The sequence below is a fragment of the Carassius auratus genome, chromosome 14 (assembly GCF_003368295.1).
Source record: "Carassius auratus strain Wakin chromosome 14, ASM336829v1, whole genome shotgun sequence".
Lineage (NCBI taxonomy): Eukaryota > Metazoa > Chordata > Actinopteri > Cypriniformes > Cyprinidae > Carassius > Carassius auratus.
This window is the reverse complement of record NC_039256.1, coordinates 23828083-23850577: the sequence shown is the minus strand read 5'-3', so window position 1 is coordinate 23850577 and position 22495 is coordinate 23828083. Positions and strand designations below refer to the sequence as shown.

The window sequence follows — 22495 nt, the reverse complement described above, 5'->3', positions numbered from 1 at the left end:
AAAATGGAATCCAGAAAATTTATGAAAAACAGAATTTTGTAAAAATCTAAATTTATGGGGGAAAAATATTTTATAAGGATTTAATGTAGTTTTTGTTAAACTTTTGATAAATTGCTGTTAAATTGTGAGAATTTCATTATTTTAGTTAATGGGACACATCTTTATATATATTTAAAAAATAATAATAATAATAATAAAACCATTCAAATCGAGTCTAAAAAAATTTAAATGGGAAAAAGTGAAATCCAGAAAATTAAAAATACTGTTGATTTCATAGGTAACAGGTATAATGTATGTTTTACAGTTATACTGCATAAAACACCAAAAATGTTTGAAATATTGTTGCCAGGATAAATATAGCAGGTCTCTCTGATACATGATTACTGTAATTTAATATAACTACTGCGTTTGGGCAATTTTTGTCCTTTACAGTAACTTTTATTTCAAACTAATGTCCCATTGATTCTTTCCAGCACACACACACACACACATCACTCCTCAAATACTGAGGTGACGTAACCTATTAAACACCAAATGGACTTGTTCCTCCCTTTATGTTGTTTAGACACATCCTGATGGATGATGGGATGTCGTGTTTTTTTTTTTTTGTCAAGTTGTGATCTCATACGAATAGTGCAAAGGCACATTAAAACCAATGCAGCGTGGGAGTTTTTAAACTCAGGTCTGCTGTAAACGTTAATAACAAAATGTGCTTTTCAATCCTCAATTAGTCATTTCTTTCATCCGTTGCTGTGGTTACACGTCGCATATCTTTGTAATGTTGATCTATTGCTAAAATACTAAGTTGCGGCAAACCATTCGTCATTTGTTCCAATGCCAAGAAAGGCGTTTTTTTCCACACAAACATACCATATGTTTTCAGGCTTAATAGTGAGAGGTATAAGCAATGAGTTTTCCTCTTTTTTTCCTGAAGGACACTCCTGCAAACTGCTCACGAAGAACATGGGCCTGCTGGTGATAAACGAGGACACCCTGGATGTGAGTACTGAGACGGAGGTGTATGTTTATTTGAAAAAACAGTTACATGTTACCATTAGTAATATAAGCTCAGAGAAGAGATGAAAAGACACGACAGCTGACGGATCGCTTCAGCCCCCCGGTACATGAAAGCATGTGACATAATTCCCAATGTGACTCTCTTTCAGAACAGTTCTAGATTTTGTTTTGAGTTTTCATCCAAACCTTTCCCCTCCGGTTTCTGTCTCATATTTCTCTTAACAAAAGGAATAAATTGATACAGTTGGGCCCAAAAGTCACTATTTTCAGTTTCTATTTTGTGTTTTTTTATCATTAAACTATTTTATTATTATTATTATTCAAAATCTATTGTTTTAAGTTACACTACTGTTCAAAAGTTTGTTTGTTTTTTTAAAGAAAATTATAATTTTTTTTTTTTTTGGTAAGAACTGATTAAATTGATCACATACGACAGTAAAGAATGCTGAAAAAAGGTTATATATATATATATATTTAAAAAGTTTAAATTGTAATAATATTTCATAATATATTCAATTAAATAAATGCAGTCTTAGTAAACATAATTCCTACCAACCACAATCTTTTGAAAGGTTGTGTGTGTGTGTGTGTGTGTATGTGCATAAATAAAACAAACAAAAACAAATGGAAGTAAAATATGGATTAAAATATTAAAATGTATCTTTTTTTAGTACTGGATTTGTCCCCCTTTTACTTTAATGTTCCAGCATGAATTGAGATGATCTAAAAGGTATCTTGATTTTCAATGGGAGCACGAACATCAGACCATCTGTACAAAAGAAGTCACATGATATTTGTTTAAGTGTTTTTGATAAGTGGCCTAGAAATAGTGAAGGATCTTTCAAATAGATTTTACATCATACCATTTCTTTGTTTTAAAATGTTTTATTTCCAGGTTTTAAATCATGTATTTTGAAATGTGGTCTCAGACCTTGGGATCCTACTTGTATGTGTTGGTCAGATGGAGCTTATAGGAAAGAGAGGATGTGGTTGCACCGCATGGAGCCGTTAAAAGACGGGAAGGGGTCGTGGACTTAGAACAGAGCTTTAGGACCCTCTTTCATATACACACACACATGCACAAGGTACAGGCCAATAACTCCCTGATGGGAGAGTCTATTCTGTTGACGATGAAACCGAAAGCCATCCGCTTTCAAAGAAGGAAACCATCACTGAAACACTCACACACACAGCCTGCAGGTCACCTGGCCCTGCAGGGAGGGTCTTGTCTGTTGTCTGTGGAAGTTAAGGCCTCTAGAAACCATTCTATGGAGCTTTTGCACATGCAACGGAACCCTTTATCGGGTGGAGCACATCCCATTGCGAGGGGGGTGGGGTTTGGGGCGATGACGGACGGCTCTCAGTCTGTCAAACAGCCGTTTAGCATGATAGATGGAGCCAAAGAAAAAGAGGAGCGTTCCATAAAGCAGACGGCCGCCATTTGAAATGTCAGCGCCTTGTCTCCCATGCATATGCACATGCTTATACAACACGAGAAAAGAAAACAAGGAGGAATTCTCGGAGCGCTCGGAGGTCCGGCAGTGGTGGGATTTGCAGTGCTCTCACATTGCAGGAGAAAACACTGGAACAGTGCGCCTCCCTTCCCCTCGGTCCTTCTCTTGTTTTTTTGTGTTTAAAACATTCAGCGTATTAAGGAATACAAGATGGATGAAGGAGCCCACTCATCCGGCCCGAGAGAGGGGTTGAGGTCTTCACCGGACGTCTGAGGGGGTTTCATTATCTCAGTGGAGGAAAATGCAAGGCACTGTGGGACGGGTCAAAGAACAGTAACTCAGTAATCAAATTAAATTTGCGTCGGACTGCAGTGCCTTCTGCTGCTCGCAGATGAAAAAAGCAATAGTGTGCGGATAAGCCTAGAGAATGGAGAGATTGTGGAAGAGTACAGAGGAAAGAAATTGGGCCAAAAATAGAGATACTGCAAAGCACAGAGCTCACTGTCTTTTAATGAAATTTAATGTAAAGGAACCGTTTTCTAACCTTTGTAGCATTTATGTTTTTCCGCCCCTGGAGGTCTATTTTCTAATGTAATCTTTTTTAAAAAGCCATTTATAGCCATTTTTTGTTGTAAGTGATAATCGTACACTGATTTTGGATGTAATTTATGTTGTGATCATTTGAAAGAAAAAAAAGGGCTTTTTAGAATTTTTATCCATTTTCTAATTTTTACCAAATAATATTGATTCTTAAATGCCAAGAATCAGTTAGTCTAGCCTGTTTTCACTTAATGAACACAACATTTTAGTGCACCACCCATCCAATAAATCACAGTAAGCTTTGTGCTTTGTCACTTTTGAGGTCTCCAATTTCAGATTCTTACCATTTTATGACAGTATTCAAACAGTAAATGCTGTTTTGGCACTGTTTCATGTGGAGAGACAGATCGCAGTCAAAGAGAAGCGGCAAGTGCACATGAACTAATCTTTTCCACTTTAATATCCATTTCAGCATGAAATAAATATGAATAAACATTTGATGGTATGTTAAAAGAAAGATTACAACTTAACCGAAATCATATCCTGTCTCATGTAATCGCTTAGTGTTTCAACCGTGCAGAGATGTTAGTATAACCACTTGTAAACAATGAGACGTAGTGTCACATTTACTCCAGAAAAAAACATATTCGGTGTCCAGAAACTTTGTTAGTCAGCTAGAGAAATGAACTCCAGAGATGAGCATTTTGCTAGATGTATGCACCATATAACATATTCATTATAGTATTTTACTGTTCTTCAATATTTATTTTATTCTTATGACAGTCACCATTAAAACATTTATGTTTCAAAAAAGTGGATTGGAGTAGAAATTTAATTAGGCTGTGCAATTGTAACTTTATTATTATAAAAACTTTGAGTGTAATTTAAGCATTTGAATACAAATCAGTTAATTTTAACCTACAATATAGTAAAAAATCCTTGAAAATTTGGTACTGTATGTATTGTACCTAATATGTTTCCAAAATAATCAATATTGAATTGAGTGGAATCGGATTGGAAATCAAATCGAATCCAAAGCTTGCGAGTCAAATTGAATCTAATATGGAAAGCCATAACTGATTCCTCAATTCTCAGTTTCTGCCATTTGTAGTTTTTTGATCTGTTACTGTTTTTTCCTATATAAGTTGCATGAAAAGAGTTGACAAACAATTGGGCTTCTTGTTTGAAATAACAACCGTATTCTCTTTCTTTCATAGACAGTTGATTCTGTCAGGCAGTAGTGTGTATGTTGGTGTCCGTCTAGGCATATTTATATACATTTGTGAGTGTATGTATGCACAGGCAGTCTTCTATCTGTCATTTCTTCTTTGCATGACACATGTAACCTTTATTTCCTTCTGTTTCTTGTTTATAATGTCCGATATCACATGCTGGAGCCCAGGCATCTCAGTAAAAGGATTTCCACAGCGTCTAAATCAGCCGTTATCTGCGTGATCTTGGCCGTGTGTGGAAGCGCTGATGTACTGTATATCCCACTGATGCCTTCTGCCCACCTGCAAAGCAAACACTCTTAAGTCATCACGGTCCGGATTGCTCACACAACCATAACACAGAGGCCTGTTTGGACGACTGAGAGTGTTTCAGCCGAGCTTCCAAAGTGGAAGACTGGGAAATGGTGCTGACTTGTGAGGAAATGGAAATATTGTCCTCTCATTAGTCTTCATAAGCGCTCTTATCATCTGATCTTATACTGTCTGTGGCAGTCTTGTGTATTATATACAGCCATTACACGCAGGGACACCTACAGAATGGACACAACATATTCGAGAAGCTCTTACAGCTGCACTTCTCTCTCTTTCTCTGAAACCTGAGGCTTCTCTCTCTAAATATTTCCTTTGAGCTTGGATTTCAGAGTCTGTTATGCCAGGAGAATGTTGGTTGGTCCCCGAGGTGTAATCTCACTGCCCTTAGGCATCTCCCTTCCTCCTCAAAACACACACACACACACACACACACACAAATATTCAGTCTCAGATATATTGGTGATCATCAGCATAGATATCCATCGAAGCTTTTTGGTGTAAGACACCTATTATGCTTATAATGTTTCATGTAACTTTTTATTTGTTCTTTTTTGGGGGGGGGGGGTTATCACTATTATTGGTTTTGTCTTTTATTATTGTTTTATTTTTTTCATTTGTCTTTCATTTTGTCCTGTCATGTTTTTGAACTGGTATAGATCACTGGCATTGGACCAATTTTAAAAGTGGAAGCAATTTGTTTTTGACAGATTTAATTGTTTTTAATAAGCTGTATTTATTTAGTATTTATTCATAAGCAACAGTGTCTCCATGTTTCATTAATATTGCTGTTTTTTGTTTCAATAATAATACTAATAACTTAATTTTTAATATAATTATTAAAACAGCGATAATTCAATTGAATGCAATTAATGTTTAAAAAAACTTTTTTTTATTCTTATTTTATGTTATGTTATGTTATTGGTATTTGTCAATTTTTTTGCACATTTTTAAGTCTGTCATTTAATTAAGAAGTGATGTTATTTATATAGCTAGGTTTAAAAAAAATGTCTATAGTTAAAAACTAAGAAAGATTCTATTCAGTATTATTTGCTCCACTATGAGAGTAGTTTTTAGACATTTTGAATACTTGTCTGCTCTGCATAAACTTGCTGTTATTAGTCATCATTTCACCCCTCGGATGCAGAAGTGCTTGTTTGTGTTATGGTCTTCACAATGAAGGAATGTGAAGCCAAAAACTGCTGGCCAGCTGTGGAGCAGGAGCTGCAGATAGAGACGTGCGCTGTTTGTTTACTCACAATGCTCAATGATTTAAAGATACAGTATGAAGACCAGCTTCTTTAAGGAAAGAGGCATTTCTGTGATGATTCACGTTATCTCTCAGACGTGTTGAGAGGTTATGTAGTGGAGACCACTGACTTTCTTTCTTATGATTTGTTTTTGTAGTAGTTTGCAGAACTGTGAGCTGGTGTGTGTGATTTTATAGGGATTTTTATGAAGTACAGCAGCATTCCTAATCCAAACACAGAAGCATCCTCCCACACGTTCCAAATCCTTACAATAACAGCTTCTTACTACGAGGTGTATTTTCTGCTGAAAGTACAGTTTTCACCATTAAACTCTGTTTAAAACAACAGTCAGGTTAAGTCAAAGATCCCAGTTTTTCTCTGGCCCAGTCAGTGTTGATTAAGATCTTGCAGGTTTAATCAACACACAGAAATATTTGAGCCCATACAGCTGGGACAGGACATTCCTCTGAAATAACCCATAAATCCAGACGTATGCTCACTCCGATTGCATGAACACAATGAGAGCGGGAGAAGACTGAGGTCTGCAGCTTTGCTAGTGCTCAGGGTAAGTTCCCATGCCGTTGTGTTTCCTGGTCAAGGCCATTGAAAGGCCTCGTTCTAACAAACGAACCATCACACCCAGCTTCGGCTTTGCGCGCTCCGTAATGAAGCGTGTCATATGTACGTTCTCACTTTGATGCCCTGTGCACTGACAATAAACAGACGTAAACCCCATTTGCAAAAGTGTCTGGTGCTCTGCATGTTAAATCCTATGTTATTCTTGGCACTGATTGCATTGGCATTAAAGGAAAAGGAGGAAATTGTGTGTGGTGTCTCATCAGACGTCTGTGAACAGTTTTATGATTTATTGCATTACAAATCCCTATCCTAATGAATTCAATCTTCTGAGTTGCACGTTCATCAGAGAAATGTTTACATACCAGCTGATTTAGTCAGTTACACAACTGTAATGATGTCATTTTGTGTGAAATGTTTATCAATATCTTACATGTTTGTGTGCAGGGTACCAGGGAGACACTCAGCCATCACTGCGGCATGCTGGGAGATGCTCTGCACAAGGAGAACGACTTCGCTCTCATCATCGATGGAAAGACACTGAAGTATGCCCTCACTTACGGGGCACGCCAGTATTTCCTGGACTTGGCTCTTTCCTGCAAGGCTGTGATATGCTGCAGGTCTGTAACTATACCTGGGGAATTTGAAATAAATGAAAATCAGCAATAATAACTTAATAACAGTAACATAAACCCTCACAAAGTATTACAACAAAGATACACTGTGCATGGGTTTAAAAAAGTGTCACTAGGGGGCACTTGAAAGTAAATATTATCCAGACAATGTTTCAGTTTATTTTGGCTGTAGTACAAAGACAACTAAAAGTTAATAATTTAATTTGGCAGACAAAAAGTAGGTTTTTTTAATGGTTAATTTTCACACACACAATCCAAATTGGTCTGTCAGCATGAAAATATCAAGCTGAAAATTTATGAAGAGAGCCCATCACAAGGGAATCATCATATTTGGTGGTCTTTTCCATCAAAAAGTAAAATAAAAATATTTTACTGCTACAAATTAGCAGTGGGTGATATGACCAATATTTTATATCACAATAAAAGTACACGATACGATATGTTAAATATTAAATATAATATAGTTATAATATCTACCTTTTTTGGATTCTATAGAAATGTCATAATTTTTGTCACCACTGTCAGTAACACAAAAAATTAATACTAGTCTAAATAATATTTTAAACAATAAAACTGAAGACAAGTAAACAGTCAGCAAATAAATAATTACAATTAAACTGCTGTCACTTTAAGAGCTGTCCAGATCCAATATACTTTTACACGTGTTTTCTTTAAAATATTTTCTTTCAAGGCCAATGAAGTGGCAAAAATAACTCAATTTAATACTCCTGCGCTCAATGAGCACTGTCTTCTTTTGCGCGCGCCTCTCTGATTCGCATTTCAACAGCTTAAAGTCACTTGTTTTTTAGACTTGTTTTTTAAAGTCACTTCATTTTCTTGTAACCGCGATAGTCAAAAATCTCTACTGGTTGACAAATTTCTGTAGGTTAATCATGTCTACAAATTTTTATCGCACACCCCTACTACAAATGAAAGAAGTCTCTTTTTTTTTTTCCAGTGTCCAGGCTTGGGACGTTTATTTTTTCAAAGAGAATAAAAGAGTCCAATTATTACAAATTGTCACTGTAATCGGATGCAGTTTTAAATGTATTTCCATGTTAAACCAAAGAACACAGGAAGTTGTACTGTCATGTTCTGCTTAAATGTTTACTGTTTCACAGGTGGATGTAAATATGTCTTTGCAGGTTAATAACCCTTTTTGCCCTCCAAGGAACTGACGCCATCACTAGAATTTTTTTCTGCACTTATAAAAACATCAGGTGACTGGCAGACAATTACAGGGAAATGCCACGGTGCTGTTTAAAGAACAAATTACCTTCCCTTTAGGTCACAACCTTCCCAATAAACATAATTATACTAGCTCTCAAAGCAGTTATTTACTAATGAGAGTTATTTTTTATAATAGTAGATTGTAGTTAGAATGTCTGTCAGTTATACACAAAGTTAAACTGTGTGTTAGCAGACTAGTATGAAGCATTTCAAATGCTACACAGTGAAAGAAACGTATGAGGAATCAATTGAGTGTTACAAGGAACTGCCAAAAATCAGTGTCAATTTCCAGAAACAGCACACACCACAGGTGCCATAGCCATTTTGCAATGCTTGATGTAATCTATTTGATCTGCTTTCACTCACTACACAGACACATATGAACAGCCACATGGTGTCCTGAGGAGAGCAGATTTGTGCCTGCAGATGAGTAAATGTTAAACTGACTCTAGAGGTCTCCTGCTATATCGGCAGCAATCTCCGGTTCACTGGAGAGCCTTACATCACTACATTCATTGCTTACAGAATGACCCGTGAACCCCGGAGGAGCTTTTCTAGCCGAAAGCGAGACCTTAATTTCATTTGCTGACACAGATGATGCAGTACTGTAATGTGCTGTAAGCTTTTGTATATGTATTTTAAAGGTCAGGGATCCTGAGATCAGGTTTGGCTTCATCAGGAACAGAATTTGCCCGGTGTGGGTTATTCTGTTTCTAAATGTTATGGGTTTCATACGTTCGTGAAAAACCATTACTTTCTGTAGTAAATATATATTTGTTAGGGTTTCTTTTTGTCTTTTTTTTCTTTTTTAGAACTTGTGTAACACTGCAGATGCCGCAATGATTTGTGAGCTAGTTTTCCTTTTGAGTCTTTTTATTTTTTTATTTTTTTATGAATCAGTTGAACAGGTTCACAAAATAATGAGAAATAAGTTGGGAGTGAATTTTTAACCTCCATACTCATAATGAATTAATAGGTCACATAAAAACATTTCCTACTTATTTATTTTTTAAATTTCGCATCTTTTCTGAATAAAAGTCTATTTCAAATAACGTAGGTTCTTTTGAGCTTTTAGTTCATCAGAGAATCCTGAAAAATGTATAGTTTCCACAAAAGTAGTGCAAATGTTTTTAACATTTGAAAATAAAAGGAAAAGTTTCTTGACCGGCAAATCTTATTTTAAAAACATAAGAAAAATGACTGTCCCCAAAACTGAACAGTATTTAGTTGGATGTTATTTTGTGGTGAAGACACAATGATGAATAAGATTCTAAATTGTAATTAGAAGGAATAGTTAAAGGTTACAGTTATTTGAATTCACTTTGAGCTGTGAATTTCAGAGTGTTGGAAGTCCTCTTTTTACTTCTGTTTTTATAGAGACAAATTCATTTTGTGAAGTTGTGATGCCACAACAGACGGCCAAGAAATCAAATGGTTGTCAACACTGATAATTTGCAACAAGAAAAATTGCCTCAGATCCCTCTATAAAGGTGTCATTGCAAATCTGCAATTATGTTGTAAATCTCTAATCTCTTTCCTTGTGGAAAGACATAAAATGTCAGTTTCAACCGTTTCCCATCAGAGCAGATATTATAGTACTTGTGTCAAATTGTAGTTTTTGTTTATTTTCTTTCCAGGGTTTCACCTCTGCAGAAGTCTGAGGTGGTTGAGATGGTGAAGAAACAGGTGAAAGTGATCACACTGGCCATCGGCGATGGAGCCAATGATGTGGGCATGATCCAGACCGCCCATGTGGGTGTTGGCATCTCTGGCAATGAAGGACTGCAGGCTGCTAACTCATCAGACTACTCTATTGCACAGGTGAGAAACTATCAAGTTGCACATGCCTGCAGGAAGAAAGTTTAAGTTAGCTAAATAGTGTGTAAATCAATTTAATTGATTAGCTTTACTGAAATCAATGAAAAATTACACAAAATAAAATGTAATCTCTGCTTCTAAACCTGAAGCACATACTGTATCAGTTCCCAGTGTAAATAAACACTATTGTCTTGTGTCACCATAGTGCGACTCCCAGAATATAAATCTGGTTCTAGATTATGTATCTAGGGTGAAAGGGTTAAAACCTGTGGCTCATAGATTCTGCAGTCTGAGATAGCGAAACGGGTCGCTCAGCTCAGTTTACATTGCTTGTGTGTTCACTTACTCAAACTCCTGCTGATGGTGAAACTGGACCCGTCCCTCTTATGTAAACTTAATTATGAAGATGTTTTATAATTCACAGATTTTGATACAGCATAATCTTCATTGTTCGTTTCACAAAAGAAGAGCTCATGTGTCGCCGTTCGCTGTCAACATCGCTCTCCATCTCTGTCTCGGTTTCATTTCACGTTTTGTGCAGTTCGGGGAAACATGCCTCTTCACACTTGTTTTTCTATACTGCCCCGAGCCGTCTGTTCACTGGCCTCATGCATCGGATTACCCAAGAAAGCATCTTGTCTTTTCTTAAGTGCCCTCATGGTATTGTAGGTGGAGGTTGTAGGGAATGCGGGCAGTTTCATAGAAAGTTGCCTGAACTGCCTTCCAGCCAAACGGCTCGTATGATATGTGCTGGATCAGACGGCAAACTTTAATGTGCAGTACCAGCAGCTAGTATGCATTCATCATCCTGAACCAGTGTCAGCTTGATTTGCACTATAAGGCTTTTCACGCTGCTGCTTCTCATCAACTGTTAAACTAGATGAAAATGTTACACATTAACTGTGTGGTGTCATATATTTGTATTAAATTAACAAAAAAATATATAAAATGTAACTCATGTCTCACTGGATTATTACAATTAATGGCAAAAGGGAATGTAAACTGATATTTCCTACTGACACACTACAACAAAAGATAGAAATAACTGACCTGAAACCATTTTTAGCTGGTGAAAATACTGGTGTTCTAATAATTTTGTTCCCCACTGTAATTATATTGGGATATGTAGAGTAATATTCATATAAATTTTATGTTAGTCTGATGTACTGTCACGAAGGTCTTAAAGCTGTCAGAAAGTAATCTTTTTTAACCATAGACACACCAACAACTGAACCAAATCGTTTATCTTTGCTCAGTTTGGTCCTTTGATTTACTTTTCGTCCTGGAATATGAGCTCCATATTCTCCATAAAAGCCGTCAAAGCTTGATGTATCAAATATGATACTCACCAAATTTTTGTTTTCAGGTTTAATAAACCGTTCCATCCCATCAGGCTTTACAGGGTTAAAGCACATCCATATAATACATAATATTAAATGATGGTATATTAGTTAGATTTTAATATTTGTTAATAATTCTATATTTAATTCTAAATGTGAGTATGTTACTGTTGGTAGCAGATCTTATGGTATGGCGTATTTTGTGTCTATGTGTCTGACCCATGTGCTGCCCAAGTGTGAAATTCATTTAAAGCTAATCTCACAGCAGGGCTCTCACAGAGTGCTGTGTTAATTTGTGTTAAACCCAGGGTCTTTAGTTTTGCTTGGGGCCTGTTTTGAAGATGTGATTAAGTTGTTTACTTGAAGGGATGAATCAGTGTGAGCTGGAATGCTGCAGTGCTTCAGCCTCGTGGCAGATTTTAAGACAGAGGCTCCATATCCAGAATCCTCTGTAGTCTGTCTGTCATCAACTGGCTCTCCTCTCATCCAGAGGTCAAACAGCCCCTGAGCCCCTCAAAGGCCCTCCGTACCCCTTACATCCCACCCTGCTGTTCCTGCCTTCATAGAAGTGACTGGCTGTTTGTTTTAGAGAAATGGTGTTTATAACACTGTCACATTCAGAATGCTCTTTAGGAAATAAAACATGGCATCCCTAAATAATCCTTTGATTGTGTTTACATTTAACACATATTACTTGTTTACACTGTCATGGAGGGTCACTGTTAGCCACTAATCCTGAGCACCTGTACAAGTTTGCGGTTTGCATATTGTATTCATTTCAGCGGCCATATAAATGGGTTACAGTGAAACAAACAAACTTGTGTCTGTTATGCTTTGTAACCAATAACATGTAAGGTCATGTTGGTTGTTTTTCGTTTTTTAAAGAATACAATCCATAGATTTATCTCTGGTGTCCTGATTTTGATCTGCATGTAAACACCTCCTTCAGCATTTTGGGGCTTATTAAGTGAGCAAAGCACATCTCTGTTTACATTTCGATGTCTAAGCCAGATGAAAACCCAATTTTATGAATTTTCAGCGAATTGTTGTGCATGTGAAATCACTCAATGTTCACTCTAGAAGAAGAGTTTTGGTGCCGAGCCTGTTTTTGGTGTGTAGTGTGCTGAACTCAGCTGAAAATATGGTTTAAATGTTTAGTAAATATATTTATCTACTCAATCTTTTACAATATACGTGTATGAAGCAACATAATGAATTGGAGTGAACTACTCATCGACTGTTTGAAATCTGACTTGAGGAAAGTTAAACACAGTGACAGCAACACAAACAGCATTTTATATTCAGTTAAATCTGACACGATCCAGATGATTTAAGCAGTTTATATCCACAGTTTGGGTGTTCGGTGAGTAGATTAAGTACCATTTAGATCCAAATCATATTTTATGACAATCACGTTTAAACTAATTCTTAGTGGCCAGCTGATAAACCTGATAAACTTTTCGGAATATACGACAGTTATTAAAAGCCAAACTTAATGTGATAACCAAAGCAACAATTACTTTGTTTTTGCACCGCTGCAAAAATGGTTCTCTCTTACTCTGCTTTTCAACAAAATAAGACCGAGTGTATATATTGTATCAGGAATTCTCAGGAATATGGTTGAGACGGTGTTTGTCTTTTCCCTGAAAGTCCAGGCTTCCTGTTGCCCAGCATGGATAAGAGGGTCTCTTTATTTTCAAAGCCAAAACCGCTTTCTGTGTTGGCTGGGGAACTGTAAATCTTGTGTAAACGATAGGCCCTAATGAACTTATCTCTGTCCTCCCTTCTCTCTCACAGTTCAAGTACTTGAAGAATCTTCTGTTGGTCCACGGCGCTTGGAATTACAACCGTGTTGCCAAGTGCATCCTGTATTGCTTCTACAAGAACATTGTGCTTTACATTATTGAGGTGAGTAAGTCTACGCACTGTAATGTCTTATCAAACTCATAGGACTTACAAAATGTAAATTAATGTCCCTTTCATGGAGATTGAATGACCACTTTTTAATGAAATCAACTGGCATTGCATGCATGCCTCCATTTTGCTGTAGGAATACAGGTCTGTCGATGTGAAGGCCACAAGCCATCCATCTGTGATGGTATTTGACAGTTTCCAGGCCTGGTGCTGATAGCCCGTTCAGAGACCTGACCTGACAAGATAAAGGGCTGCTATCAGCACCAGCTTTATCATGAGGGGCGTTTGGCCGTTTTGATCTGCAGCACGCTTGGTTTAGGAGACGTTACACCTCAGGGATAAGCTTTAGGTTTCCTCACGAGCTGAAAGAAGAGTTAGTAGCAGACTAATGGTCTGAAAGAAACAGTAGGCCATTATAAGTCTCTTTATTTAATGTCTAAGGTCTTTGAAATCCATGAAAAGGACCTTAGGTCACACTTGCCTTGTGCTAGTATGCTAAGGCTACAGTATAGTAGATTTAATTTTGGTTTAAAATGGACTCATTTACTCTTCCCGACAAAGACAAGAAGACTTTTCATCACTAATGCATCCAAGTTGCGGAGTAAAGCATACACATTAGCTTGGTATTTCATGCTGTATCCCTGCTTTATCCATTTTATCTCTCTTGTGTAAATTGTTCCCTCTGTGTGCAGCTCACAGCGATTTGAAACAGACCAACACCAGTATTCATGAGCTGTACATCCCCAGCAGAAACATGAGCCCCTCGGCCCTCTTGCTCTTGTGTGCCACTTGACCCGTGAACTTTTTCCCTTCATCTTGATTTTGTTTTATGTGCTGTGGTAAATCTCTGAAAAGCCCCTTAGATTTCTCTGTGTTGGCATTCAGTGCTGCTGTCGATTGTGAGAAGAAGGATAAGGAGATGAATCGGGACTTCAAATGACCGTTGGTACCAAATGTACAGCATGGCATGGTTTGGGAGTTAGTTCGGCCCATTTCATGGCCATTTCCTGTTTACATGCCTCGGTGCCGTTTAGATGTTTTTCCTCAATTTTAAAACTCAGTCGATTGAATCCGTGGGAATCTCAGAGCCCTGTAGCTGTGAGCAGTTATCGCTCAAAGATTTTGATATTTTAAACATTTATACATACTAGTTATGCCGGGTGGCTTTCATGTATTTTTTCTTTTGGGTTTTGCTGTGGGGTTGTCGTATTTTGTTCCACAATGAAAGTTCCCCTTCAACACAAACATTTCTGACTGTGATCACATTCCACACTTTCTCATCAATCAAGGAACAATTATCTTTCTCTTTTTCTTGTTTTGCATAAGAGGTGGGACTGGAACAACTACGTCCAGTAAATGGTTTTACCCAAACACGCCCTCTGAATATTTCTAGCCACTTTTTAAGCTCTGCTTTTGAATCTCCTAGAGAACTGAAAGAAAGCACCCAGTGCACCCCAGAGGTGAATGTATCTCCTCCTCTGCCCATCTTTTGTTATGAGCGGAAAATGTATTCCCCCTCTCCGTAAGGGGCCTTTCGAATATAATAGGGCAAAGCTTTACTGTTTCCTTTGCCTCACACCAAAAACACCTCCGTTTTGTAAGAGCTTGACATTCAAGACACTTGCTTCCCAAGAATCGGTTAAAGGGATACATTTGTCGCCCTAATAGGTTTACCTTTGAGTTTGTGAAGACTTTTCTTTGAATAATTTTTCCAGACATTAACCTCAAGCAAGCGGAATAAGGATGTTAGTGGCCGTTTTAGCCTTCTCAACGTGTGGTTAGCAATGGATATGTGCACATCTTAGATTTTCTTTTTTAGCATCCAGTGTTGTATGCGGTTCATCATAGTAGCTCCAGAATGGTTTCTATTGTTTCAGATAGATGTTTTTCCAGTTGTAACCACACAATAGCACATGATCTTCCATACATTGTCGGACAAAAGAGTTTGGGTTAACTTAAACGTTTGTCATGCTGGTTTATTTAGTCTTTGGTTTGTGGTCGTGAATTCTTTCGACATGAGCAAAAATTAACCGGGGGAAAAAGAACTTTTGAGAAACTTAGTTGGATTAGCTGCTTTGAGACTTGCAGAAAGCCCCTCTTACAAATCAAATTGCTGTGTTGCTGTCATTATCCTGCTGGGCTCTTGAGCGCTTGATTGACAGCTCTTCAGCAGGCACCAGCAGGGCTGACGGACGAGTAGCATTTCTGAGGTAATTACAAGGGCCTCATTCAGACAGAGCAGCAGGCTTAGAGAAAGACTGCAGGCCTGAGTGGAGGCCCTGGGTCCTGACGTCTCTCTGGAGCCATCATTGAATAAACACCCGGCTAGTTCTTTTGGTTCTTTTTTGGTTTCTTTTGTTTTTTTAGGTTTTCTGGATAATTGGGTGTTACATATATAATTTTTATTTATTTATTAAGAAGCCACTGGGGCTGCTCACCAAGGCTACATTAATCTAAAATAACAGTGAAGTTGTGAAATATTATTGCATTTAAAATAACTTATTTTCTATTTTAATATGATTAAAATGTCATTTATTCCTGTGATGGCAAAGCTGAATTTCTGCAGCCATTACACCAGTCTTCAGTGGCAGCTGATGCTTCAGAAATCATGTCAGAAAGAAACATTTCTTATGTTAAAAACAGTAGCACATTTTTTTGTAGAAATTGTGATAAATTTTCTCTGGGTTCTTTGTTGAATAGAAAGTTAAGGAAAACAGCATTAAATATGTTTTTGTGACATTGTTTTTACTCTCACTTTTGGTCAATTTAAGACATCCTTGCAAAAAAAAAAAAAATATATATATATATATATATATATTAAAAATTAAAAAATTACTGACCCCAAACTTTTGAACTGGAATGTTCATAAAGAAAAATTGTGCAGTATGTATACTTTCAAAGTTATCAGGCTCTTACATTCAGTGATTTGCCACTTTTAAACTACGGATATTGTTTTTGTTTTTTTATTATTTTACCATTTCAAAATCTTTAGGGGGTTTTCTACTTTTATCCCCCTCCAAATATATTATGTTTCACAAATAATGTTTTAAGATTTTGCTTTAGATCAATTGCTAAATATTTTGGTGGAAACAGTTCATTTTGATGTCTTATTAACAATAAAAAAATATGTAATAAAAAATACATAAAATACATAATATGAAAAATAATACATATCTATTTGAAAATATGTAGCAGGCTTTTTTATTTCACAAAGCTTTGGTTTGTAGCCAGTGTGGATTTGGGTGAGCTACCAGACATTCAAGGGCCCTACTGGAAAAATGAGATAATGTCAGTTTACGGTGGTCAAGCTGTTTTTTTTACGACATAGTAGCTAGTTTATTGCTGTTCCAAGGTCAGCCGGACCCCCACCAGTTGGCCACCTAAAGCAGCTTGGACCAGCTGCCATGTTCCAGAACGCAGCTAAGCTAGTTTTATCTAGATTCTCAAGCAGAGAGGTGGAGCAAAGAGGTGCCGTCTTTCTATTTTTCTCTTTCCCTTTTGGTCTTTCCCACCCAACATGGAGACAGAGGACGGGGGTGGGACCACAGATTTCTAAATTCTCAGAAAGATTTTCTGAGAGCCCCTAGGACGAGTCTCATGGGGACACACTCTCGCTCTCTCTCACACACACACACTCCTGGCTTATTCAGATTGTGCAGCGGAGGGTAGAGGGCAGTCACACCTCCACGCCGAGCGGCTCTGAATGAGCCAGAAGAGGAGAAGAAAGAGAGAGCCCTCCACACTATGTCCTCGGTCCCTAATGAGTAAATCAATGAATCTGTCTCATTGAAGGAAGCGGGAGAGAGGGGCACTCACAGGACCCAGAGGACCAGGCCAAAACGCTCTCTCATATGCATGTACTGCTGCTCATGAATAGAGGCTTTATTTTGACTTAGCACAACAATATCCTGCAGCCCATAGCCCCTCAATGAGGCAGACTCGCATTAATTCAGCTCTCTCTGACCCACCTGTTTGACTACCAGAATGCCGCTGGCCACGACTATTCTTTTTTTTTTTTTTTTTTTATGTGGCTTTTGATCAAACTGGTCATAAGGGAATTCTCAGAGTCTGGAACTTGTTTGCGAGGAGGAAAACAACATAACATGTGATGCGATATTGGTAATTTATTCATGTTTGTGTGGGCAAATGGGTTTAGAAGCAGCAGATCTCTTTTAAAAACAATATCACGGTAGAATGCACCTGATGGAAAGGAATATGGGAGTTGGAACGGGTGGGCGTGGCTGGGGGGGCACATCGGGGGAGTGCGGCCAATCCTCCTCTCTTTCTTTCTTTGTGGCGGGGCCAGAGGGGAGGGGTGACAGACATTTGTTTTGGGAACATTTTCACGCATTGGCTCACTCTATTGAATGAGAGGAGCTGGTGGATGTGCTCTGTGTGTGAGGACTGGCAGGGGCCGCAGTCAGAGGGGGTCCTGTCAAAACCCCCAAAATTTGTAGCAATTCACGCTTTCATAATGGAGTTAAATGAAGCGAGGAAATGTCCGCCTGGCCATGGCACTGCACAGTAACAGTCGAGCATCACACTACACAAGACATTTTTATTCACAATAATTGTAGTCTAAATATGGTTGAGAAGCTCACAGCATTTGAGTCGAGCTAAAATTTAACAGTGCCGAACTTTGACTAGTATATTTGAAGTATTTCGTATTAATTTAAGAAATTATGCAATTGATTACTCAGTCATATTATTCCAAACCTAAACCTATATACAAAAAAAGAGATGTTTAGTTGTTTTTTAACACTGCTCTTTTCTATATCGTAGAAGTGAACAGTGACCGGGGCTTAAAAAATTAAAGTATTGTAAAAATGACTGCATATGACTTGTGCATTATATTCCAATACTTCTGAAGCTGTGTGATCAATCTTTAAAAATATATATTGTTCTGTCAAAAATGTAATCTCATCAAAGATGAGAGCTGAAAAACTGCATTATGGTTTCTACAAACATAAGCAGCACTGATTTCAGCAGTATATATAATGAAAACTGTTTTTGAGGACTAAATCAGCGTATTTAAATGATTTCTGAAATATCAAGCGACACTGAAGGCTAGAGTTATGACTGCTGAAATGCTGTGCATCACATGGTTAAATTACATTTTAATATGTATTCAATTAGAAAACCTTTTTAATATGAATATTTCACAATATTACAGTTTTTACTGTATTTTTAAACATTAAAGCTTTGGTGAGCATAAGAGACTTCCTTCAAAAACAAGTCTTTTGATCAGTATAGACTGCGTGTTGGTATTTAAATGACACAATTTTGTAAGACCTATCGGTTTAAATTTTGGTGACATGATCCTGTGTTTTGCCATATTTATATTGTCTTTGATTTCATTCTTGCATTGCATTTTTTCCCCCTCTTTAAAACAGCTGCTATGAGATATTATCACTTTCTCCGATTTCTAGATGACTATGACCGAATTGTGTGCCAGACTAGTCAAACTAATAGAGATATTAAGTGATGAGCTCCATCTCCATGGCATATGGTTTAGATACACATTCTTCTCTCTTCTCTCTTTCGTTTGTGGTCTCCGCCTTTAAGCCCAGTAACTCACATCTTTCAGCTCTTTAAATGGTTAAATCTAGTCCTTTTGCACTGATCTGTTTTTTGTACAGTCTTAAACTCATTTTGTGTAATAGAAAGTCTGATCTGTGATCAGTTGTTTCTGCTTTAAGACACCGGGGTTGATCAAGGTGGGAAACAGCATCTGATTTACGAGCCATTCTGGCTGAAGTCATGGGAACTGTTGAAGTCTCTCTCTCTCTCTCTCTATTACAGTACCTCCAGCACTAACACCCTTCCTCTCTCATTCCTGCCTGGGGTTGTCCTCTGAGTAATGATGTGTTAAGCCCAGGTTGTGGCTTCACATGACAAGATAGCAGGGCTTCTCTATGTTTAGTTGTTTTGAAAACCTTGGCAGTGTGTTTGCTAAAGCAGGGGCTTTACTGTTTTTACATGCACTCATCCCACAGCTGTTTTTATTGATAGTAGGCTATTCATCTTTTATCAAAATGTACTATAATCTAAAATCTAAAAAATCTAAAAAAAATAATCTTTTTAGCTGGTGGGCAAGTCTTGATGAAAGAGAAAATGTTTCCAATGTCCTAAAACATAAAATATTGAATGCAATTTTTACAATAATTGTAATGTTTATTTATTATTTGATTTATTTTTATAAAATAAAAAAGTCAACGTTTTCATTCGTTTTTATTTACTTATTTTGTATTTATTTAAATGCATTAAATAAAAAATTGTGTTGGTTTGCTTGGTAACTATTTAAGAATAGTATTATATAATAATAAAAAATACACAATGACTGACTTTTGGACCCCACTATGTATATGAAAAAGTGACCCAAGCTGGCTTATTTGTTCTCCAAGACTGATCTTGGAACAAACCGTTCGTGGTGATCCAGTGTATGAGACTGTAGAAAGGACTGATGGGGTCAGTTCACTGCTGCTTTCATGAGAGATCGCTCTCTCTCGGGTCATTTCAAGCACTGAGAGGCCCCATAGAAAACAACAGCCATCGATCAACCTAAATTAAAATCCGCTAGGAGCAGAGTTAAGCGCACACAAAGTGAGGAATATATGATTAATGGTGGTATATTTTTACCTTTTACTCACACATTTATGTAGTAATGATTATCATATGGCCTGTCATTGCCATTTTAATATGTTACCATTTCCTTTAGGATGACTTGGGAAGCATATAGTTACTCCTTTTTTTTTTTTTTTTTTTTTTTACTATTTAAAATTTTTATTTAATAACTGAATTGTATTTTGTATGTATTTATAAATCTCAATTAAACTATTATTGCTATTGTACTGCAATTGAGTTTATTTTAATAATATGATTTATATAATTGGTTAACATGCAACATTTTGTTTTAAATATTCACATTAATGATTCGTTTACCATTGCATTGTCTTTTTGTCTTTTAGATCTGGTTTGCATTTGTTAACGGATTCTCCGGTCAGATTCTGTTCGAGCGCTGGTGCATCGGCCTGTACAACGTGGTAAGAGTGTTTGCATTCACACATCTGTCTGGGTCTGTGATTTACTCTGCCCTCTTCATTACTTTGAGAGGAAATGTGTTAAAACGCCTCCCGTCGCGCTCAGGCAAGAAACTCATTAGCCGCGGCACCCCAGCCGGCTCCTTTACTGCGGCCCGTGTCAGCGGCATCCTAAAAAATCTCCCTCTTATTTATGACCGCTTGTCAAGTCCGTATTCCCACCTTGCCCTGAACTATGTCCTGAATGTGCTGCAACAACAGACGCTCATGCCCTAAAGAGCTGCGTTAAACAGGTCAGCGGTGGATGATAAAAGAACAGGTTGAATCCAGACACATTTAAATACACACACACACACACACACACACAGCCATTTAGGTGGAGTCCTGTGAACTGGGCAGCCTTAAGGCTTGGTGATAGGAATTGATGCTGTTAATTAACAGGTTTTCAACAGGAAGGAAAGTTATTCAGGGGGAAAAAATGCTCCGGGTGGAGTACGTTTTTCCATTTTGCATAAACAATTGAAGATACAAAGGAAAAATGACTAAGCCAACCGATTTGCTGATTGTCCTGAGAAATTATTTCTTTATTCCTGAACAAAGAACAAAATCTTAACAAGGCTTCCCCTCAGCCCTGTGCAATGGATCATTGGGGTTGTGAGGCCAGTAACAACTCGGCCCTGTGCATTCTCTTTATCTGAGGGAAGAGGAATTCCATCGCGTCAGAGGGGGTCTGTTGGATGCAACGGGCCGAAACCACCCCTGAATGGAAAAGTCCAGCCGACCATGTCAGCCGCTCCAGCTGGGCCAGTGAGAGACACTTACGACTGACCCTGCTACCCTCTCTGGACCATAATACCACCCCTCTCGCTTTCAACAGCTGCTGCACGGAGAAAAATGAAAGCATCCAGGAGATCTGCTAACAAGCTGCAGGCACAGTGGCAGATGTTCGTTTTTTGAGTCATTTTTGCAGAGAGAGAGTGCAAATATGATAAATGCCAGAAAGTTACATGCTTACTGAGCTACACCAAGCAAGTAAACGAAAATGGCAGACAAGGGGAACGCGTCTGGCGCTCAGGATAGAAAGTAGTTGTTCAGACTGCTATGTATTTTTAGGCATCCATTTTATTTAATTTTCCGGTCAACTAGTAGTCGTTCATTTGAAGCGTTAGTCGACTAATCGCATGTTTATTTAATAAACCATTTAAATAATAATAATGATCCTTTAATCGCCTACACACCCTATTAAGTGCTCAAGTACATGCATAAAGCTTGCTACAGCACACCAGCAAAAGTAATGATTATGAATGTGTCAGGGAAGGAGGCTCCATTAATATTTTAAAAATTTATTGACAAACTAGTGCTTTCTTTTGTTTTCGGTTTAAGAGATGAATTCAGCAACACTGCCTCATCATCTCCGCAGTAGTGGATGTTCCTGTATGTTTCACATTACATAATCCATTTGAATTGGTTCATTTGAAAGTGAACATTTCACTCATTATAGATATATTTTCCATGTCTGTAAGGCAAGTATACACAGAGTTTTGCGCTCTGTTCGCAGAGGCAGTAGAAAGCGCATCCTGTTTTCTTTCATTATTTTACAAAAGCACAATGTTTTGTTGTTATTGTGTGCACACACAAATAAACGCAGAGTATTTACAGATTATATATGACCAAAAATGAGCCTCCATCTGCAATGCATTGAGCACACTGCTGTTCCTTTTTCACACTTTGCACAGACACTTCAAAAGCGCACATTTTTCTAGGTAAACATAAGATTGAGCTGACATGTTAAGTTGCTGCTACTCACATATATTTTAGATTATTTGAGGTTTGTGAATGATAGGCGAGCGTTTGAAGGTCCTTTCCAATGTACTGTATTACCCCAAAGAACAGTCGTTAACGATCTGTCACGGACTCACCACTCACTGTGGATTTTTACTTAATTTTTTTTTCTGCGACTAATAACATTTTGGTCGACCAAGACTCTTTCCATCGACTCTTCTTGGCAAACCTAGCAGTTTCTCATTTCAGTTCATCACAAATTAATTTTTGTTAAGAGATCTAGGATAATCTCTTGTAATAATATCCCTGGGGGAAAAAATAACAGTGCTGTTGGGCCTAAATATCTGAAACCCGTATA

General features: G+C 37.6%; 1 protein-coding gene across 8 annotated transcripts in view; it reads left to right on the top strand.

The window, feature by feature from the left end:
* The window catches only part of atp8a1 (ATPase phospholipid transporting 8A1), a 122704-nt gene that overhangs the window by 75193 nt on the left and 25016 nt on the right, over positions 1-22495 (top strand). For all 8 annotated transcript variants that reach the window (XM_026280827.1, XM_026280821.1, XM_026280823.1 and 5 more), the window contains 5 exons: positions 935-999; positions 6826-6998; positions 9881-10064; positions 13199-13309; positions 20284-20358. In XM_026280827.1, the coding sequence (XP_026136612.1) occupies positions 935-999; positions 6826-6998; positions 9881-10064; positions 13199-13309; positions 20284-20358 (608 nt within the window). The remainder of the gene's footprint in view (positions 1-934; positions 1000-6825; positions 6999-9880; positions 10065-13198; positions 13310-20283; positions 20359-22495) is intronic.